The following is a 19,035-nucleotide window of genomic DNA, read 5'->3' as shown; positions in this document are numbered from 1 at the left end:
AGCACATAGACGAAAAATAAGCCATAAGTAGAACCTTGAGGGACACAAAAGTAATGGTGCAGGAGCAGGAAGAGAAGCCACTGTAAGTGATTCTCTGGCTATGATTAGATAGATAAAAATGAAACCAGGTGAGACCAGTCCTCCACAGCTGGATGATCCCTTCAAACAGTGCTGGTTGGGGTTCCTTCTGCTGCTGAAAGTGTGTTTGGCTGTGCGAGGTTGAGAGAGAGTTGAAAATGAAACTACTAGAGTCAAATCAGCATTGCAAGCTGGCTGATGTCCTGATCTGCCGACTCTTCGTACTTCTGGCACAAGCTCCCCCAGAAACCGGGCTAACTACCTACTCAGTGTGCTCAGCCCAACCATCTTCAGCTGCTTCATCAATGACCTTCCTTCCAGCATAAGGTCAGAAGTGTGGATATTCACAGAGGATTGCACAATGTTCAGCACCATTCACGATTCCTCAGATACTGAAACAGTCCATGTCCAAAAGCAGCAAGTCCTGGACAATATCAAGGCTTGGGCTGACAAGTGGCAAGTAACATTCGTGCCACACAAGTGCCAGGCAATGACCATCTCCAACAAGAGAGAATCCAACCATCGCCCCTTGACATTCAATGGCATTACCATCGGGGGAGGCGATGGAGTAGTGGTATTGTCGCTGGACTTGTAATCCAGAGACCCAGGGTAATGCTCAGGGGACCCGGGTTAAAAACTCACCTCAGCAGATGGTGGAATTTAAATTCAATAAAAATCTGGAATTAAAAATCTAATGATGACCATGAAACCATTGTCGATTGATGTAAAAACCCATCTGGTTCACTAATGTCCTTTAGGGAAGGAAATCTGCTGTCCTTACCTGGTCTGGCCTACATGTGACTCCAAGCCCACACCAATGTGGTTGGCTCTTAGATGCCCTCTAAACAAGGGCAATTAGGGATGGGCAATAAATGCTGGCCTGGCCCCATGAATGAATAAAAAAAAAGCAATTCCCCACTATCACCATCATGGGGGTTATCATTGACCAGAGACTGAACTGGACTAGCCATATAAATGCTGTGGCTAGAAGGGCAGGTCAGAGGCTAGGAATCCTGCGGCAAGTAACTCACCTCCTGACTCCCCAAAGCCTGTTCACCATCTACAAGGCACAGCTCCAAACACACTCAAGAAACTCAACACCATCCAGGACAAAGTGACCCGTTTGATTGGGACCCCATCCACAATATTCACTCCATTACTGACAAACAGTGCCAGCAGTGCGTACCATCTACAAGATGCACTGTAAGAACTCACAAAGGCTCCTTCGACAGCACCTTCCAAACGCATGACTGCTACCGTGCAGATGGACAAAAGCAGCAGACATAGGGGAACACCGCCACCTGGAAGTTCACCTCCAATCCATTCACCATTCTGATTGGAAATATTACCATTCCTTTACTGTCGCTGGGTCCAAATCCTGGAACTCCCTCCTTAACAGCACATGTACTGTAATGGTTGAAGAAGGCAGCTCACCACCATCTTCTCAAGGGCAACTAGGGATGAGCAATAAATGCTGGCTTAACCCAGCCCATGAATGAAAAATTTTTAAAAGTTCTGTCCAGCATGGCCTGCAATGGAAGTATGTGTGCACAGCATAGGTGCCATTTTGGGCACAAAACAGCTCCCTTGGTACCGAAAATACAGGGGCAATGCAACCGAATTTTACAGCAAATGTGATTGACAATGTGTTAGAAACGAGGCAAAACTTTTGTGTATCCTTCTTAAAGTTACCTGTAGGAGCAGAACGTTCGAATCTTGCCATATACAATAGGTTATGACAAATGATTTAAAAAACTTGCTTAACCAAACTTTCATCAAAGAAGAGGATTAATCACAATGAGACTACTGCACTTTACTTATAATTTGTTTTTCAATTTGACTGTAGATAGATTGTTGCCTTTTTGAATCTTTTCTGGATTAGTAACATAGCATCATTCAAAAGAGTGTGTCATCTTATAAACTGATTGTCTCTACTCTCCATCCTGTTTCTTGCTTCACTAAAAGGGAACTTCTAGCTCTGAAGAAGTCATTTAGACTTGAAGCATTAGCTCTATCTTTCTCTCTCTACAGATGCTGTCAGACTTGTTGGGTTTTTCCAGCATTTTCTGTTTTTATTTGTGTCCAACACCATTTTGTGCAGATGAAGAAACCTGCTGAATTATGACTGCTGTTGCAGAACACATCTTTCCCGAGTGTTAATGATAGTTCACAAATTATTCTGAGGGATGTAATTGGATGAACACTTAATGCACTTGTATCAAATTCCTCACTTTGCTACTTTAATTAGGTGTGAATCTATTTATTTAAATTGCAAATATATATATGTTCCAGATAACCATGAATGAAAAGGAAATCGATTACTGATGCTGCATTATTTTTCTTTCTTTTACTTGTTTTTCACTTTGTTCTTTTACTTTTTATTCCTGTGTAGGATGTGCTTTGACATCACTGAATTTTGGAAGAAGGTATATATTGTGTGATATGCATAGTAATTACTTTTGGAATTGTGCTGCAGCCTCTAAATGCAAAGATATAAAAATATCTTTTCAACATTTTCAAACAAAGGGTGGAATCGTCCCAGATTTGCATAAGTGCAGGAGCGGGCAGGAAAAACGACATTTTACCCGCTGGCAGCAATGGCAGCTTCTCATGCCATATGGTTCCAATCCCGCTGCAATAATTATGCGTTCCCAGGAAACATGCCATTTTGATGGGGGGCAGGCTCCGATTCGTCCACCAAGCCATTATCTCGCCACTTCATCACGCCAGGCACCACATTTAAATTACAGCCACGTGCACACCTCTCAGTGCTCCCAGCCCAGAACAGCTGCACAGGAAACATGGCCCCAAAAGGCAAGAAGACTGTAACCCCTAGGTTTAGTGATGCATCCCTCGAGCACCTTTTGGATGCCCACCGTGATGTCCTCTACCCAGGGTCTGGCCGCACGAAGGGCAGCTGCATTACCACTTCAGCTTGGTAGGCGATGGCAATGGTGATCAGTGCCAATGTTGCACAGAAGAGGTCGACCATCCAATGCAGAAAGAGGATGAATGATCTCATCTGTGCCGCCAGGGTAAGGCAACCATCTCATCACTCTAAACTAACAAACTCAAGCTCATCACACATTCACTGGCATCTCACTCACTGCCAGCTCAAGGGACATCACCACTCACTCTCTCACAAACACCCTCACATCTCCATCTGGTCTCATCTCCTTTGGAGACTGCCTCCTCAGCCCTCACCATCTTGGAGACACTTGCACAGATCAACTTGTGCCCCCACACAAACCCTGCGATACCCCCCTTCCCCAGTACAGCCCTTGCCCTGTTGCCTCTTCCCTTGCCTGAGGCCACTTCTCCCCCTGCCCTAAGCAAGCCCTAGCCTTATGGCTGGTCTGGTAGCTAGAGACCTGTCCTGAGCCCCACTAAAAGTGATGTGGTGCTGCCTGCGAAGCCTGGCTCTGATGACTGCGAGCGCTGCCCAAAGCAAGGTGGGCAAACAAACCTCAAAGTCCTGAGTCAAGTGCAGCTCACCAGGTGCACGTTGCTTAAGTGCAGTTATGAAACACGTCTGCCAATGTTGATGGACGATCCAGCGTGACGGGGCGGGGCGGTGGGGATGATTCAGGCAGGCTGGCCTTATAATGATATGTAGATGTATTACAATAAAAATCAAATGAAGCCTGCCATCGATGGGTTAAGCAGATGATCACAACGTCATGAAACCAATTTTTGGTCTTGCCATATTTTCCACTCGCCACCAAACACGCCCAACTGCAGAGGGCAAGGAAAATTCCACCCAAAGTTTTCAACTTCACCATTCAGGTGGTGACACAATGGATCAAAATGCGCCTTGTAGAATGTGCCAATTTTCAACCCTCCGAAATCTGCCAGGTTACTATCTAGCCATGCAGCTACAAGTGGCAATCCTTGAGTCATAACACAGAAGGTGGCCTTCAGGCCTCCATGTTTGTGCCAGCCTTTTGAAGGGCTATCTATTTAGTCATAGGGTTGCAATGACACTGTTTAAAATGAATAAAATAATTCAATTAACGCCTCTTTATTTTTTACTCCAAATCCATATTTTTCAGCTTAACATGAATGGTTATTAAATCTGCTCAGCATGTTTTTCACCAGCGTATTATCATTGGCTAAATGAAAGACCCTGCGTTATTTCCCAGGTTCAATAATCTAATCTAAACACACAATTCAAAAAAATCAAGAATTCTATCATTTTAAAATTACTGAGGTTAAAATTTCCTGTACAAAAGAATTCACCAACAGGCAGAGGTCTAAATGCGTATGAAGGTACGGCAAGGACTTTGGGGTCAATTCTAGCATTTGAAATGTGAAGTAGAAGGGGACATAAAGCACAGAGATGGGAATTAGAAGTGGGGGTTGTGGCGACAAATTTTTATCATTCTTCTCCATTGAGCGCATATGATGACAATCATTCATATTTAACCATAAAATGATCATTTCACTCTTTAGAAAATTGTTAATAGTTTTCAAGAATTACACAATTAGCTCCAAGTTTACTTGGAGTCTGTGGTGAATATGGAAAGTTATTGGGTAAGTGAGAATATTGGAGGTGGAACCACACCGCCCCCTCCCACCCACACCCCCACTACCACCCCAACAAAAATTGAGCCCCAAAGAGGAATTTCCTTTAGGGGTTGGTGGTAGGTGATAGTTTGGAATTAGGCATGGCTAATGGGATACATTGTTTGCCTGAATTTCCATTGCTCACACATCCTCCACCTCGAACAAACTCAGGGCTGGTAAGGTACTGATGTTCTTGCAGTTGGAACCGTGCGATGATGGTGGGTTGCTTTGACGAGTAAGTGTACAGTAAAAAAAATTACAGTCTGCTGTGATGTTGTCTCATGTGTGATGTTAGAACAAGCCCTGATTTGCACAACCAATTGAAACTCTGCATCTGAAGTCAATGTTTCTCTAGTGTAGTGGGTATCACGTTCCCCTCACATGCGATTGATTCCCAGTGCAAAACTGAGCACACGCGTTATTAGAACTTGCTCATTTATGTGTGATTGAGAGTTGAAGTCAGTGTTGGTAGGATGGATGGAGGCATTGGCTTTGCGTTGCGCTCACTTGTCCTGAGGACACTTGACTCTGTTCTCCTCAATGATGTCAAAATGTCTGATGACTGAGACTTCTCCATTGGATCTGTCCAAGGTTAATTTTTTTTTCTCTCATATATTGGGATCCAGCTTGCAATATTTTGAGGTTGGCTTTCAGGCTGTCTTTATATCTGAGTTTGGGATGTTCTGCGGTGCGGGTTCCTGTGGTCAGCTGCCTTTGGAATGCGGGAATCCTCCATGCGAACCACATGACTGACCCAGCAAAGCTCAGTTCTAATGAGTCTGCTCTCGATGCCAGGTATGCGGCACTTTGCAAGAACCTCGATTTTGGGGTTTTGTGCTGTCACCTGATGTTGCAAATAGACTCAGACAGTGGGGATGGAATGCTTCTAGTTGTTTTATGTGATGTGGGCAGGTTGTCCAAGTCTCGCACCCATTAAGAAGTGATGTAAAACTAAGTGATTTAATAATGCCTGGTAGACTTTCATATTTGTTCTGAGAGAAACTCCATGTACTTTACAAAGTCTATGAGTGAGCCTGCCAAACGCTGAGCTTGCTTTTGAAAGGCGATAGTTGATTTTATCATCCAGCTTAGAGTTATTGGAGAGGATACTCCCAAGAAAGCAAAACTTCTGGACTGAATGGAGGGATAAGTTGTTGTCCGTGACTGTAGGGTCTTGGTATATGTAGCCAGGGGCGGATACAAGATCTCTGTCTTCTTCAGACTTAGGTCAAAGGCTAGGGCAAAGCAATCAACAAGCAGCTGAATGTCCTCCGGAGTACGTGCTATGAAAGTGCAGTCGTCTGCGAACATGAGTTCACTTAGTAGCTGCTCAGTAAACTTTGTGCAAGGATTGAGCAAGATGAAGAGGTTGCCTTCTGTGCTGAGTTGAATGTCTACTCCTGTGTCAAGTTCTTTGAGTGCACACTAGAGCATGGCCAAGAAGTATATGACAAACAGAGCTGGAGCCAATACACAGCCTTGCTTGGTGCTGTTGGTGACAGGAATGGCATCCAATGACGTACCACTTTGCATCACGCTGGCCATCATGTCATCGTTAAATGAGCGAATGACACTAATCATCTTTTCAGGGCAACCATATCTGTACAGAGCCTTCTACAGGCCTTCTGGTTTTCTGTGTCAAAAGCCTTGGTCAGGTCAATGAACAACATATAGAGGTCCTTATTCTGTTGTCGAACTTTACTTGAATTTGATATGCTGCAAAGATCATGTCCACTGTTTCTTGTCCTGCAGGGAATCCACACTATGATTCTGGATACAAAGAGTCAATGAGGTGAGTGACAACCTGATTAAGAATAACCCTTGCGAGAATTTTTCCTGCTGTTGAAAGAAGTGATATTCCACGATGATTGCCACAAATAGCTTGTTCAGATGAGTTATGGAGGCATCTTTGTAAGCTTGGGGCACAGCGCCCTGGTTTCCGATTAGGCAGAAGAGACTAGTGAGCTTCCTAACCATGTGATTCCCTCCATTCTTGAATACTTCAGGTGGGATGCCAATAGCTCCCAGACATGCCCATTGCTTTATGACTTTCGTGACTTCTGCTGGAAAAGGATTGAGAGCAAGCCTTTCTGGAGTGTGGTGCTGTGGAAGTGTTGCAATGGTATTGCATACTATGGATTGTTGATTTAGAAGATTGCTGAACAGCTCTGCCCAATGAGATAATTCTTGAGTATTGCTGAAAAAAGAGACTTTTTTGTTGAAGCTTTTCATCTTGCATTCATTAGGGTAATTCTCAAGAATACCAAATGTAAAGGGAGCAACAATTTATACTATATGAGAAGGGAGTGCTGATTGGTTGGCAAGTGAACTCTGATTGGTAGAGGTGTTGCCATGGAGAATGCACCAGTTGATGGTGACTGACAGTTAACTGCCAAGCATTGTTTGAAATTTAAGCCAGGCAGCTTAACTCTGATTGGTCAATACATGCAAATGTGCTGGAAGCTACATATATTAATACACAGGGCTCTGTTCATTGCAGACGGAAAGAATATGTACAAACATTGCGCCTAAGTGACAATCATTCACTGGTTTGGTCCTCAGGGCAATGCCTTGACCATTTCAAACAATGCTTGGCAGTTAACTGTCAGTCACCCTTTACATTTGGCATTCTTGTGAATTGTCCTGATAAATGCAAGATGAAAAGCTTAGTTTAAAAAGTCTCTCTTTTCAGCAATACTCAAATTCTCTACTACCAAACGACTATTTAAGATAGAATTTCATGCCTATTTGTTGGGACCTGATGCCATCTGCTGAGAGGATGTATGCCATATTGCTGATTTTGGGGCCGTAGGCCGTTCGCAGATCTTCATTTGGAGTCTTCAGGTCATTTTTATTCGCAGCTGCTTGAAGCTCATCAGCCTTGCTTTCCCACCATCAGTTCTTCATCTCTCTTAGTTTGGCCTACAGCATGTGCTTGCGCAATGGTGTCTAGCATTCCTTGCTGGTGATTTCTTGTCAGATATGTAAGATCTGTGAGTGCTGTGGTTGTGTGCTTCGTCTAGAAGCTTGCCTATGTCTTGGCCACTGGTGTTTCCATTTAATGGATCCTAGGACCTCAGACGACATGCTGTAAAAAACATTCTTTAACTTTTTCCAATAATCTTCAACGGCAATATTGTCCTCCAAGATATCAGCAAATCTGTGGCTAGTTTTTGAGCCTGTTCTTGTCACTTGACCATGTCTTTAACAACAATTTTTTTTATTCATTCATGGAATGTGTGCGTCACTGGCTAGCGACCAGCATTTATTGCCCATTCCTAATTGCCCTTGATCAGAGGGCATTTAAGAGCCAACCACATTGCTGTGGGTCTGGAGTCACATGTAGGCCAGACCAGGTAGTGATGGCAGATTTTCTTCCCTAAAGGGCATTAGTGAACCAGATGGGTTTTTACGATAATTGACGTTTCACAGTCATCATTCAACTTTTTAATTCCAGATTTTTATTGAATTCAAATTCTACTATCTACTATGGCATGATTTGAACCCGGATCCCCAGACCATTACCCTGGGTTTCTGGATTATTAGTCCAGCGACAATACCACTACACCATCGCCTCCCCAAAGCTTCCTTTGTGGTTTGACTCTGTGCCAAAGCACCTTAGATTTCATCTTCAAAAACACAATATTCCTGAAATGTCGATGGTCAGACCAGCATTCTGCACCTCTAAGGGAGTGGGCAGAGGGCACATCCTGGAGATCTCCCTGTCATACAATAACATAGTCTAACATGTACCAGTGTTTGGATCTGGGGTGGATCCATGTTGTTTTCAGTTTGTCTTCTTGCTGAAAGACTTGTTTCTGATGGTGAGGTCCAACTTTCTGCACTTAGACAGAAGGACTAGGGCAGGATTAACTGGTGGGCATTGTTAAAAATCAACATCTCTCCAAATTTTCCCATCCTGCCCGCAATGATGCCTGCTGGTGGCAGGGCTGGGAAATCCCATCCATAGTTACTTACTGACACCCAAGATAGGGCTTCAGGTTAATTACATGGTAGGCATCAGTAAATCCTGCTCTTTGGAAATGCACCATTGTAGTTACATTTGGAAGTGGTTTCATGCTATTCAATAGGAAAGGGAATTAAAATACTTTTCAAGCCAACTGATGTAGATATATGATAAAAATCTGATGAAGTGTCATCGAGCTGAAACGTTAACTCTTTGTCTCTCCAAAGGTGCTGACTGACCTGATGAATATTTCCAGTATTTTCTGCTTTTATTGTGCCAAAAATATGGCTTGCTGCTAATTCCCAGCAACTTGTAAGGGCATTTTCTTCCGTTGTAGCCGCTAAGGGCGCTCGGATTTGCAAATATGATCTGGTACTGATTGATCTCCTGCTCATGCCTTCTTTTGGTTTGTACTACGTCAACTAAGAAAACTGTGAACAGGCACTTCAACAACAAACTTACTTTAAAAAGTAAAAAAAAAAGCCATAAAAATTTCTCCCAGAAAAAAAATTAGTCATTTTAGAAAAAGTGTAAACGTGTCTAAGAATAAACACAGCACTAAATTTATACGACAAACATTGCAACATTGAGAAAACTGAACAAGGTCTGGTCTCCTTTAAGGGTTTCACCTCCCAAGTGGACACTGAAGCACACTGAGCAAGTCCGAGGCAAATCTCGCACAATTGCGCTAGATGGTTATTTAAACAGTTTTACAATCAAGTTAGGACTTCTGTGAGACCAAAGGCAGAATTTTGCCCTTTATCGGGTGGGCTCGGCAGGGGTGGGCATGGGCGGTTAGGAAGCTGATCGCCACCCGTGATCAGGGCTGGACAAGGATTTCACTCAGACAGGCCAGTTTAGGCCCACCCAGCATGAAACCCATGCTGCAGCGCTCAGCACTGCCCTGTGCGGGGTTGGGGGGGAGGGTGGGGGCGGGGGCCGAGGAAGGGGGAGAGCGGGGCAAGCGAGGAACTTCACATATGTGCGCAGGTACACACTGGAAAAGCTCCTGAGACACAGAGCTGTCTCAGGAAGATGATGGGTTCTGAAAAACAATAATAAAGAATTTTTAAATGTTAAAAAACATGTCCCCCTATCACATGACTATCACATGAGCAGGGAGATGTTATGAATGAGATGTAATATTTATTCCATTTATTTATTTTTATTTTATTTTTAATTGCTGTTGGAAACCTCATCCTGCCTGTGAATGAGGTTTTCTAAAAAGCGCAAAGCCCGCTTGGCCTTTTCATCTGCCCGCCAACCGTAAGGTTGGACGGGCAGCGAAAACTTTAAGTTATTTAACACTTTAATGGCCTTAATAGGCTTTCTAATTGTTGGTGGGCGGGCTGCTGATTCCCATGCGCGCCAGCCAACCGAACTATCGTGCGAATGCGCGTTGATGTTGGGACGCTTGCCTGAAGTCATCACGCATCAGTTCACGGTCGAGTGGGTTGGGCGCACTCCCGCCTGCCGAGGTGAAAATTCTGCCTCAAGGTATGAAATGGGCCATGCACAGCCATACAGTAAAACACTGTGAACTGCAGGATTGCATTCCAGAAGGAAACAGGAGCAGTATCAGCTGCCCTAATTCTAAAGGCCTTGCTACCGTAATGCAGTTGCTTTGTGACGGGAGTGGCTCAGAAACTGTCCCACCATGTAACTGAAAATCAAGGGGGGAACTTTCTCTCTGTCCGGGGATGCTGAGCGGGAATGGGCGTGGGCGATCGCCGCCTGCGTGCCGCCTTTTTACATGGGCGGGCTAATTAAGGCCCACCCAGTGTGACATGCACCCGGAAGCACTGAGTGCTCTCTGTGCGGGCGGGGGGAGTAGGCTGAGTCGAAGCCGGCGTGCAGAAATCTCCCTGAGGCAGGGAGCTGCCTCAGGGAGATTCATTTCATTTTTCAAAATTTAAATAAAGAAAAAAAAAATTCAGATGTGTCTCCTCATGTGACAGTGTCACACGAGCTGGGACGTGTCAATGAATTTTAATAAAAATTTTATTGGATTTATAAATCCTTCATGAAACCTCATCCCGCCCATGGATGAAGTTTCATGATAAATGCGAAGGCCGCCTGGGCTTCTCGCCTCCGTTGATTACTTTAATTGCTATTTAAATGACCTTAACAGGCCTTTGACAGTTCGGCGGGTGCGCAGTCGACTCTGGTGTGCGCCCGCCAAACCAAAAATCAGAATGATGCGCAGTGACATTGGGACGCACGCCCGACATCACCGCACATCATTTTACATGTCGGCGAGCGGGGCCCACCCCTGCACGCCGACCCGAAGGTTCTGGCCCAAGAGTAAAACACAAAACATTATCACAAGCAAGGACTGAATGGTTCGCCTCGGTTATTATAATCCCAAGCTTTATTCATAGTTATTAAACTGAACACTAAAGTTGTTTAGTAGTCACATGGTCGACCAATGTGACAATATTTGAGCAGTAGACTGGCTGCCATTTTTCATAAGCAACAAAGGTTTTGTTATTCTGTGTGAAATTAAACTGACACGGTCACATACATGTTGTGAAAAATATCACACACTAGTATGATGGTATCATAATTGTAAGCTCTCTCTTCCCCCGCCACTGCTGTTAATTTAACTTATGATTTCAAGTGCAGTGACACACTTTCCTACTTATTATTCACAAGCAAATGTGTCAAATGTTACCTTTTTAACAGCTGCCTCAAGTCACGAAGCAATGTTGACATACAATCTTCCCAATTGACTGACAATGGCCGGGAGTGTCCGGCCCTGTTGTTGCGAGACCCACCATGGGAGATTTGGCAGCCCAGCCAAAAGTCCATTGATGTTCGGTGGGACTGGGCGGTCCCGACGGTGGGCGGAGCCAGGAAATCCCACCCAACATCTCAGGGTGAATTAAAGAAGCACTTAATTATTTCTTAAAGCATCAGACTCTCGCAATTTTTTTCTGCATTAGGGTTACTCTTCCTCGCCTGAAACCACTTTCTCAGTCTGGGGACATTTAGTCTCCCACCCAAGTTTCCATTCTTTGGGTATAAGATGACTACAAGACTTGAGGGTCATCACTGCTGAACCTAATCTCTGTTCCTGTCCAATATCTATATTCATAGAACAAAAGCAAAATACTACAGGTGCTGGAAATCTAAAATAGAAACAGAAAATGCTGAAAGTATTTTCATCATTGCTTATTCAAGTATAGGCTTCCCAGCCAGAGTCACAATCCAGAACCCTGGCCAAGTGTTTGCTTCCCTGGTCCAGAGAGACAGAGACACTCTGCAGAGATTAGGGATTATGGAAATCATCCGAGTATTTAGGGTTCAGTGTATCACAAGGTGATGCATTTAAACTACTGAATGAGCCATGGAGATTGTTTGAGGAATTTTGAACTGGAGAATATGAAATTTGGGGAAATAAGAAGCACCCTCCAAATACCTAAAATGAGGAGAATACTTAACATGGTTTATATTGTTTTCCGAAATAAAACAAATCCTAAATAAAAACATTATCCAGCATTGAAACAACAGAATGCTTTAAACTCGATTTATTCCACAAGTGAAAAATATCTCAAGCAGATCTTTCCCATTCATGTAATAGATTGGGCATTCTGTGGTTCCCCCTAATGTATCTGTGATTTAATCACTGCAGGGAAATTTTTACTGATTGAAAGAGCAGGCACTCATGCACTTTAACCCCATTTATACAACAGTGCAATTTGTATTTGTTCTCAATTTGGAAATGTTTCACATTCTAACCTCCAAAGAAAATGGTGCAGACTTATTTACTCAGATCTTTGTTCAGATAAAAACTTCCACCTTCTGATGATGGGTTAAAGCCGGTTGGGATTCACTTTGATTAGATTCAGGCTGATGTAAACAATCACCTTCAAATCCCTGCTACTTGCTGCCCCTGAGGAAACCCTCAGCGCATGAGTTAGGGGCTGATGTTTGATGTCATCTGGCATGTGAATTGCTTCAGGGCAGAGATGAGTGTAAATGCTGAACTATCACATTCAGTCTAGATCAACTCTGATTTGCTATGAATGCTATTGCCCAGTGTAAAACAGCCTTTAGGCCACTTAACCATTTTCTCTGCCACAAAAACATTCTTAACAAATTAGTACTTTATGTCCCAAAGGCGCTATATTGTAGACTCACTCCATACTGATATAATACACATCTTTTTTTGGCTTTAAAACATTAATCATACAAAGGGCTATTTGTACACAGACATTTTTTATGGCTTCCAAAGGCAGTGGGAACAATTTTGCATTTTGTAACTTTGCAAAAGCCCATAATAACAAACAATCTAGGATACAAGGAGAGACAGAGGGGATGAGCTCTGGGCCCTGTCACTCTCTTTTTACTCAAGAAACCTTAAAATACAGAGTTATCTCTTCATTAGGCCCATAAGATGAATGGATGCCTGCAGCTTCCTCTTGTATATGAGGAAGGCTAGAAAGCTAATTGAGAGCTGACATTGTGATAATGATTGCTTCTGGGGCCCACTATATCATATCAATAATTAACGGTTAAATAATACACACAATTCAGTGATGTAAATAAAACCATCTTCTGCCATTTCCATGTCCTCCTTTTCTGAAGGTATTAGCTCCTGCTCTGGTGTGGCATTGGTACCCTCCAGTACCTCAACCAAGCATACAAAGCAACTGTCCGAATGTTATGCTGACAATCAAAAAGGAAGATGGACAATGTCATCTCCTCAACACTCTTTATTTTTTAAAAATTCATTTAAGGGACGTGGGCTTCACTGGCTGGGCCAGTACTTATTGCCCATCCCTGGTTGCCTTTAAGAAGCCAGTTCACCACCACCACCTTCTCAAGGGTAACTAGGGATGGGTAGTAAATGCTGGCCCAGGCAGGAAATACTGGCCCAGCCAGCGAAGCCCACATCCTGTGAATGAATGAAAAAAATAAATAAACTTGTCCCTCTGTTCACTGAGGGGATTAAAGAAAAGGCACAATTTTCTATTTCAACATTGCCTATCTCCTCCCAGAGTGTCGGAGCACTGTTCCAACCTTCATTCCTTAGGGGGTCTGATCTCTCAGTTATGCCACTACGGTTATGGAAGCCTGGCCCAAGTATTCTGATTACATACAGGACTTGGAGGGGAAGTCCCGAACTTCTGTCACCCTGAACAGGTTCACAAAGAATGGTGTTAACAAAGAGCAACAACTTTAGAATAAAAGGAAGATTATTTGAAGATGATATTTTGAAAGCTCGAAGATAGAGCTGTTTCTTCAGAATACATTATTTTTCTGAGCTCAAGGTTCAGTGAACTCACAGGGGCAAATGTAAGTTTGAGTGAAGTGTTAAACAGAGAGTATTGATTTAGCCATGCAAGACACCTTCCTTGACTTTCATTTCCATTGAAATCAGCTTGGTAAGGAAATGTTCTCAAAAAACAAGCTGCAATAAGTAATTTAATTGTGTAGTATTGTGCTGGATTAACTAAAGTTCTGTAACAATAAACATAACATTAATAAATCTGCATGATATCGATAGTTTGGATGGTCAATCAGATATAGTCAGGAAGAATACAATGGTCCAATCAGATTTCAGAAAACCAACACAAGCTTTGCTTCACTGTTTTCAGGTTTGGATACTTGATGGGTGTTTATAGAGCTAACAAAGCTGTTATACACACTGGAAAGGGTAATACCCACCTCAACTCCATTGTTTTGCCGAAATACATCTTGGTTAAAGTAATCAAAAAGCTTCTTTTCTAGTTGAAGCACCACCTTTAGTAAAGATGAAAAACATTGAAATTCAATTTCCACATCTCACAGATAAAGGCACATCACAAATATTGCCACCCTATATAACCACCACCTTCTCAAGGGCAACTAGGGATGGGCAATAAATGCTGACCCAGCCACTGAAGCCCATATCCCGTGAATGAATAAAAAAAAGACCTACCTTCCGATCGTTCTTTGATTCACGGAAAATTAACTTGTTAATTTGATTGGTGTCTGCTGCTCGGATAGTTTGCATTGTTGCTGATGCACAGAGTGACTGAAAAACAATAAAACAAAAGTTGGTAAAGGAACAAATAAATGTTAAGCATGTTTGAACTTTCTGATACATTCTCAATATTTGGCATGGAGTGACCAAAAGTACTGTAATAAAACATGAATTAAACATTGACCTGACAGGTTTTTCATTTACTAAACTGCCAACTGATCTTTTTTAAAAATAAATTATAGAAACAACTGTTCCATTTGGAACTCTCAAGTTTAAGGTCAGTGGCAAAAATACACTTATTCATTCAGCTGGGAATTTTCAGTTAAAATCATCTAACAAATTCAAAAAGGTTGAAGAACATTTTTTCTTCAGTTTGGTGAGCCAGGATTTAAATTATTTAATGTGCTGTAATGGCCCATATTCTTTTGGGGGAAAAAACTATATTTTATGTTCGAGTGTTGGTCCCTTTAAGAACTAGGTTTCTCTGCGGTATAGGCCAGGATTTTTCATTGGTTGGGTGGGCTCGGCGGGAGCGGTCACGGAGATTCCTCAGGGAGATTGAAGCGATTGTTAAAAAAATAAATAAATACAGTAAAAAATTAATGAAACATGTCCCAACTCATGTGACCGTGTCACAAGAGATGGGACGTGTTTTCATTTTTCAAAGAAAGTTTTTATTTAAGTTGTAGTAGCTTTAGGAAACCTCATCCCTCTCGTAAAGGCCACTTGGCCTTTTCGCCTGTCTGCCAACCGTTAAGTTGGGCGGGCAGCGTAAATTTGAAATTAATTAGTTTGTTGATGGCCTTAATGGGCCTTTCAATTATCAGCGGGCGGGCAGCCGACTGCAGTGCGCGCCCATCGAACAAAATATCACGAGACAGCGCGATGACGGTGGGACGCATGCCCGCATGTCCAGCATGCCAAGCCCGCCCCGCACGCTGAATGGAAAATTCTGCCCTTGATTTCTGGTAAAGCACCTGGCTTCCAGTAAATGATCATTGTTGGATCCGAGTCACCAGTTTGTTAGACCCTGTTTGCACGCTTGTTGTAAGGAGTGGCTGATTTGGTACCAATGATAGAGTTGAGTAGCAGACACTTCATAGGTAGAAACTCTGTGTTTATTTACAAAGGCACTCAGCAGCAACTAAACATGTGCTCACACTTCAGACTCTATCTCTATACTACTGACTACAGACCGCTACCTACAGAGGTAGCCCATACCACTCTGCTATTGGATACTAGGATCATGTGATCTTCCATTATAACATTCTTCTTAAAGGTATATTACACATTAGATTATCACATCCCTCCCCCTTTACTCAGAAATACATTTTATATTTACAATGACCATTTTCTCAAAAGAACAAGATATTTATACAGGTAAGTAATTTACAAATTCAGTCTTTCTGGGGGTTTCCTTATATATGTAGAGCACCTCAACTCTACTGCTTCAGATACCTTGTCAGGGACCTCCTTTTCTGGAGTTGCCTGAGCATCAGATGCTTCGGTGGGCTCCTGCAGATCTGCATCCTCCACTCTTGAAGAAACAACAGACACTTCAGACACATCTGTACTAGGTTGAGTTCTCTCAAAAGGAAACGCTGACCCGGCCATGAATACTGGCGGAATCATTTCTTGACGTATACTTTCTTTCTTCCTTAAATGGTCCACATGTCCCCGTATGACTCAACCGTCCACCTCCATGTGGTAAGACAGAGGTCCAGTCACTGCACTTATTTCACCTGGTAAACACTTTGGTCCTTCTCCAAAGTTCTTCACATATACCGTTTTTCCCACGGTAAATTTCCTTTTGTAGCTATCCAGTCATATGTAGTTTTCTGACTTCCCTGGCTCCTTTCCACCTTCCCCCCTAAATTTGGCATTATTAAGCTCAATCTTTTCCTGAGACATTGTTGCATTAATAATTATGCAGGTGTGACACCTGTTATTGTGTGAGGGGTGGTCCTATAATGGAAAAGAAAGCATGCTAGCTTGGTTGTTAAGGAATCTCCAGTTAATTTCTTAATGCCAGCCTTGAATGTTTGAACCGCCCTTTCGGTCAGTCCATTAGAGGAAGGGTGGTACGGTGGAGTTTTTACATGAGTGATAGCGTTGAGGCTGATAAACCACTGAAACTCAGCACTCATAAATGCCATGCTGTTATCAGAAGCGACTACTTCTGGTAGTCCATTCATGGCAAAATGCTGATGTAACTTCTCAATTGTAGCAGAAGACGTTGGCGGCTTCACCTCATATATGTCCATCCATTTTAAGTGAGCATCAACAATGAGCAGAAACATTGTTTCCTTGAAAGGTCCCACATAGTCAATGTGTAACCGCTCCCGTGGTCTTCCTGACGATTCCCAATGGTGTAATGGAGCTGTTGAAGGTAACTTTTGCAGTTGCCGACACTGCACACAGTCCTTCACTAAACTGTCTATTTCACAACCATCCAAGGCCACCATAGGTAGCTGCGTGCTATGGTCTTCATTCGAGATATTCCTGGATGTGCGCTGTGTAGTTCAATTAGCAATGGCTCTCCACCCTTTGGAGGAAATATCAATTGTGCTCCCCACAATAAGATACCATCCTAACTGGTTATTTCATGGCTTCTGTTAAAGTACGGTTTCATTTTATCAGATACAGGCTCTTGTGACCAACCATCAAGTACTTGTTCTCGTACTTGTGATCGGAGTGGGTCTGTACTTGTCCTGTCTCTGATCTGTCGAGCGCATACCAGTGGTGAATCTAAGAAATGTAACAACAAAATAAGTTCTTGTGGAACTGGGACTTCCACATCCTTTCCTTGTAAAGGCAAATGACTAAGTGCGTTGGCGTTTTCAATTTGACTACTAGGCCTATGTATGAAAGTGTACTTGTGTACTGCCAGGATTAAAGCCCATCATTGTATTCTTGCTGAAGGCTATGGGCAGTATAGCCCTGTCTTCGCTGAACAATCCTAGCAATGGCTTGTGGTCTGAAACGACAGTAAAATGGGACTGTGTATGTACTGGTGAAATTTCTTAATACCAAAGATGATTGACAGCCCTTCTTTTTCTATCTGTGAGTATCCCTTTTCCACTTTGGTGAGAGTTGTTGATACGTAACGAATAGGCCGTTCCATACTACCTTCCATCCAATGGGAGAGCACTGCTCCCAATATGTAGGGGGATGCATCACAAGTCAATACCAATTCTTTCCTCTGGTCCTAATGTACTAATAGGTTGGACAATTGTAACAATGGTTTGACATTCTTTCTGGGGCACCGCCCAAGACTAGCATTGGCTCTTATTGAGTAGATAATGTAGGGGTGCTACTTCTGTAGACAAATTTGGCAAGAACCGTCTGTAATAATTGATCATTCCTAGGAATGATTTAAGTTCTGAGATGCTCTTTGGCGCAGGTGCCTCTCTTATGGCTCTCACTTTCTCCTCAATCAGGTGGGGGCCCTGTGAATCTACCCGGTGACCCAAATAGATTAACTCCCTCGCTTGGAACGGCACTTCTCTTTTTTTAAACATACTCCAGCCTGCAAGAAATATTTTATGACTTCTTCTAAGTTTGCCATGTGCTCTTTTTCAGAGAACCCTGTCACCAAAATATCATCTAAATAGACTACAACCTGGGGCAGTCCCTACAGTAAACTTTCCATTGTTCTCTGGAAGATGGTGCAAACTGAGGAGATGCTGAAAGGCAATCGAGTGTACCAGTATAACCCTTTGTGGGTATTAATTGTGACGAATACCCAGGAGGCATTATCTAACTCTAATTGTTGATAAGTATGACTCATATCAAGCTTCGTGAAGGTGGTTCCACCTACCAATTTGGCATACAAGTCTTCGACTTTTGGTATGGGTTATCTGTGTAGCTTAGCTACTTGATTAACCGCCGGTCTGTAGTCTCCACAAAGACTGATGCTCTGGTCGAGTTTAAGGATGGGGACTATGGGCGCTGCCCATTCTGAGAACTGCACAGGTTGTATAATGCCCAGTTTCTCTAGCTTGTCCCATTCGGTGTCGGCCTTTTCTCTCAATGCATAAGGTACTGATCTGGCCTTCATGAACTGGGGAGCGGCCTCTGGATCCACGAGGATTTTTGACTGCAGCCCCTGAATCTTCCCAAGTTTGTCCCTTGAAGACTGTGGTGTGCTTTTGGAGTAGCTCTGGTAACCCACTTGCTCTCAATCAGAAAAGTTTAGCCCATTCCAACTTGATCTCTTTTAGCCAGTTTCTTAAAATCCAAATTTGTTTCAGATAACAATCGTGTCTCCATTCATACCACACACTAAACGATCTCTGAGCATATCGCTTAGGTATGTACCAAAGTCACAATGCTCCGTTAATTGCTTCAAACTTGCTACATAGTATGCAACTGTCTCTCCCAGGATTCTAATCCTTAATTAAACTTGAACCTTTGCATCGTTACTGAGTGCTTGGATTGGTAATGGCCCTTC

The 19,035-nt window shown here is 43.0% G+C and overlaps 1 protein-coding gene across 2 annotated transcripts in view; it reads right to left on the bottom strand.

Moving 5' to 3' along the window:
• Positions 1-19,035, bottom strand: part of LOC121289806 (inositol polyphosphate-5-phosphatase A) — a 568,674-nt gene that overhangs the window by 77,225 nt on the left and 472,414 nt on the right. For both annotated transcript variants that reach the window (XM_041209646.1, XM_041209645.1), the window contains exons 10-11: positions 14,538-14,633; positions 14,285-14,359 (exon numbers count right to left, since the gene is read on the bottom strand). In XM_041209646.1, the coding sequence (XP_041065580.1) occupies positions 14,285-14,359; positions 14,538-14,633 (171 nt within the window). The remainder of the gene's footprint in view (positions 1-14,284; positions 14,360-14,537; positions 14,634-19,035) is intronic.

The sequence above is a fragment of the Carcharodon carcharias genome, chromosome 17, assembly GCF_017639515.1.
Source record: "Carcharodon carcharias isolate sCarCar2 chromosome 17, sCarCar2.pri, whole genome shotgun sequence".
Taxonomy (NCBI): domain Eukaryota; kingdom Metazoa; phylum Chordata; class Chondrichthyes; order Lamniformes; family Lamnidae; genus Carcharodon; species Carcharodon carcharias.
The sequence above is the reverse complement of the archived record's forward strand: the minus strand, read 5'-3'. Positions and strand labels throughout refer to the sequence as shown.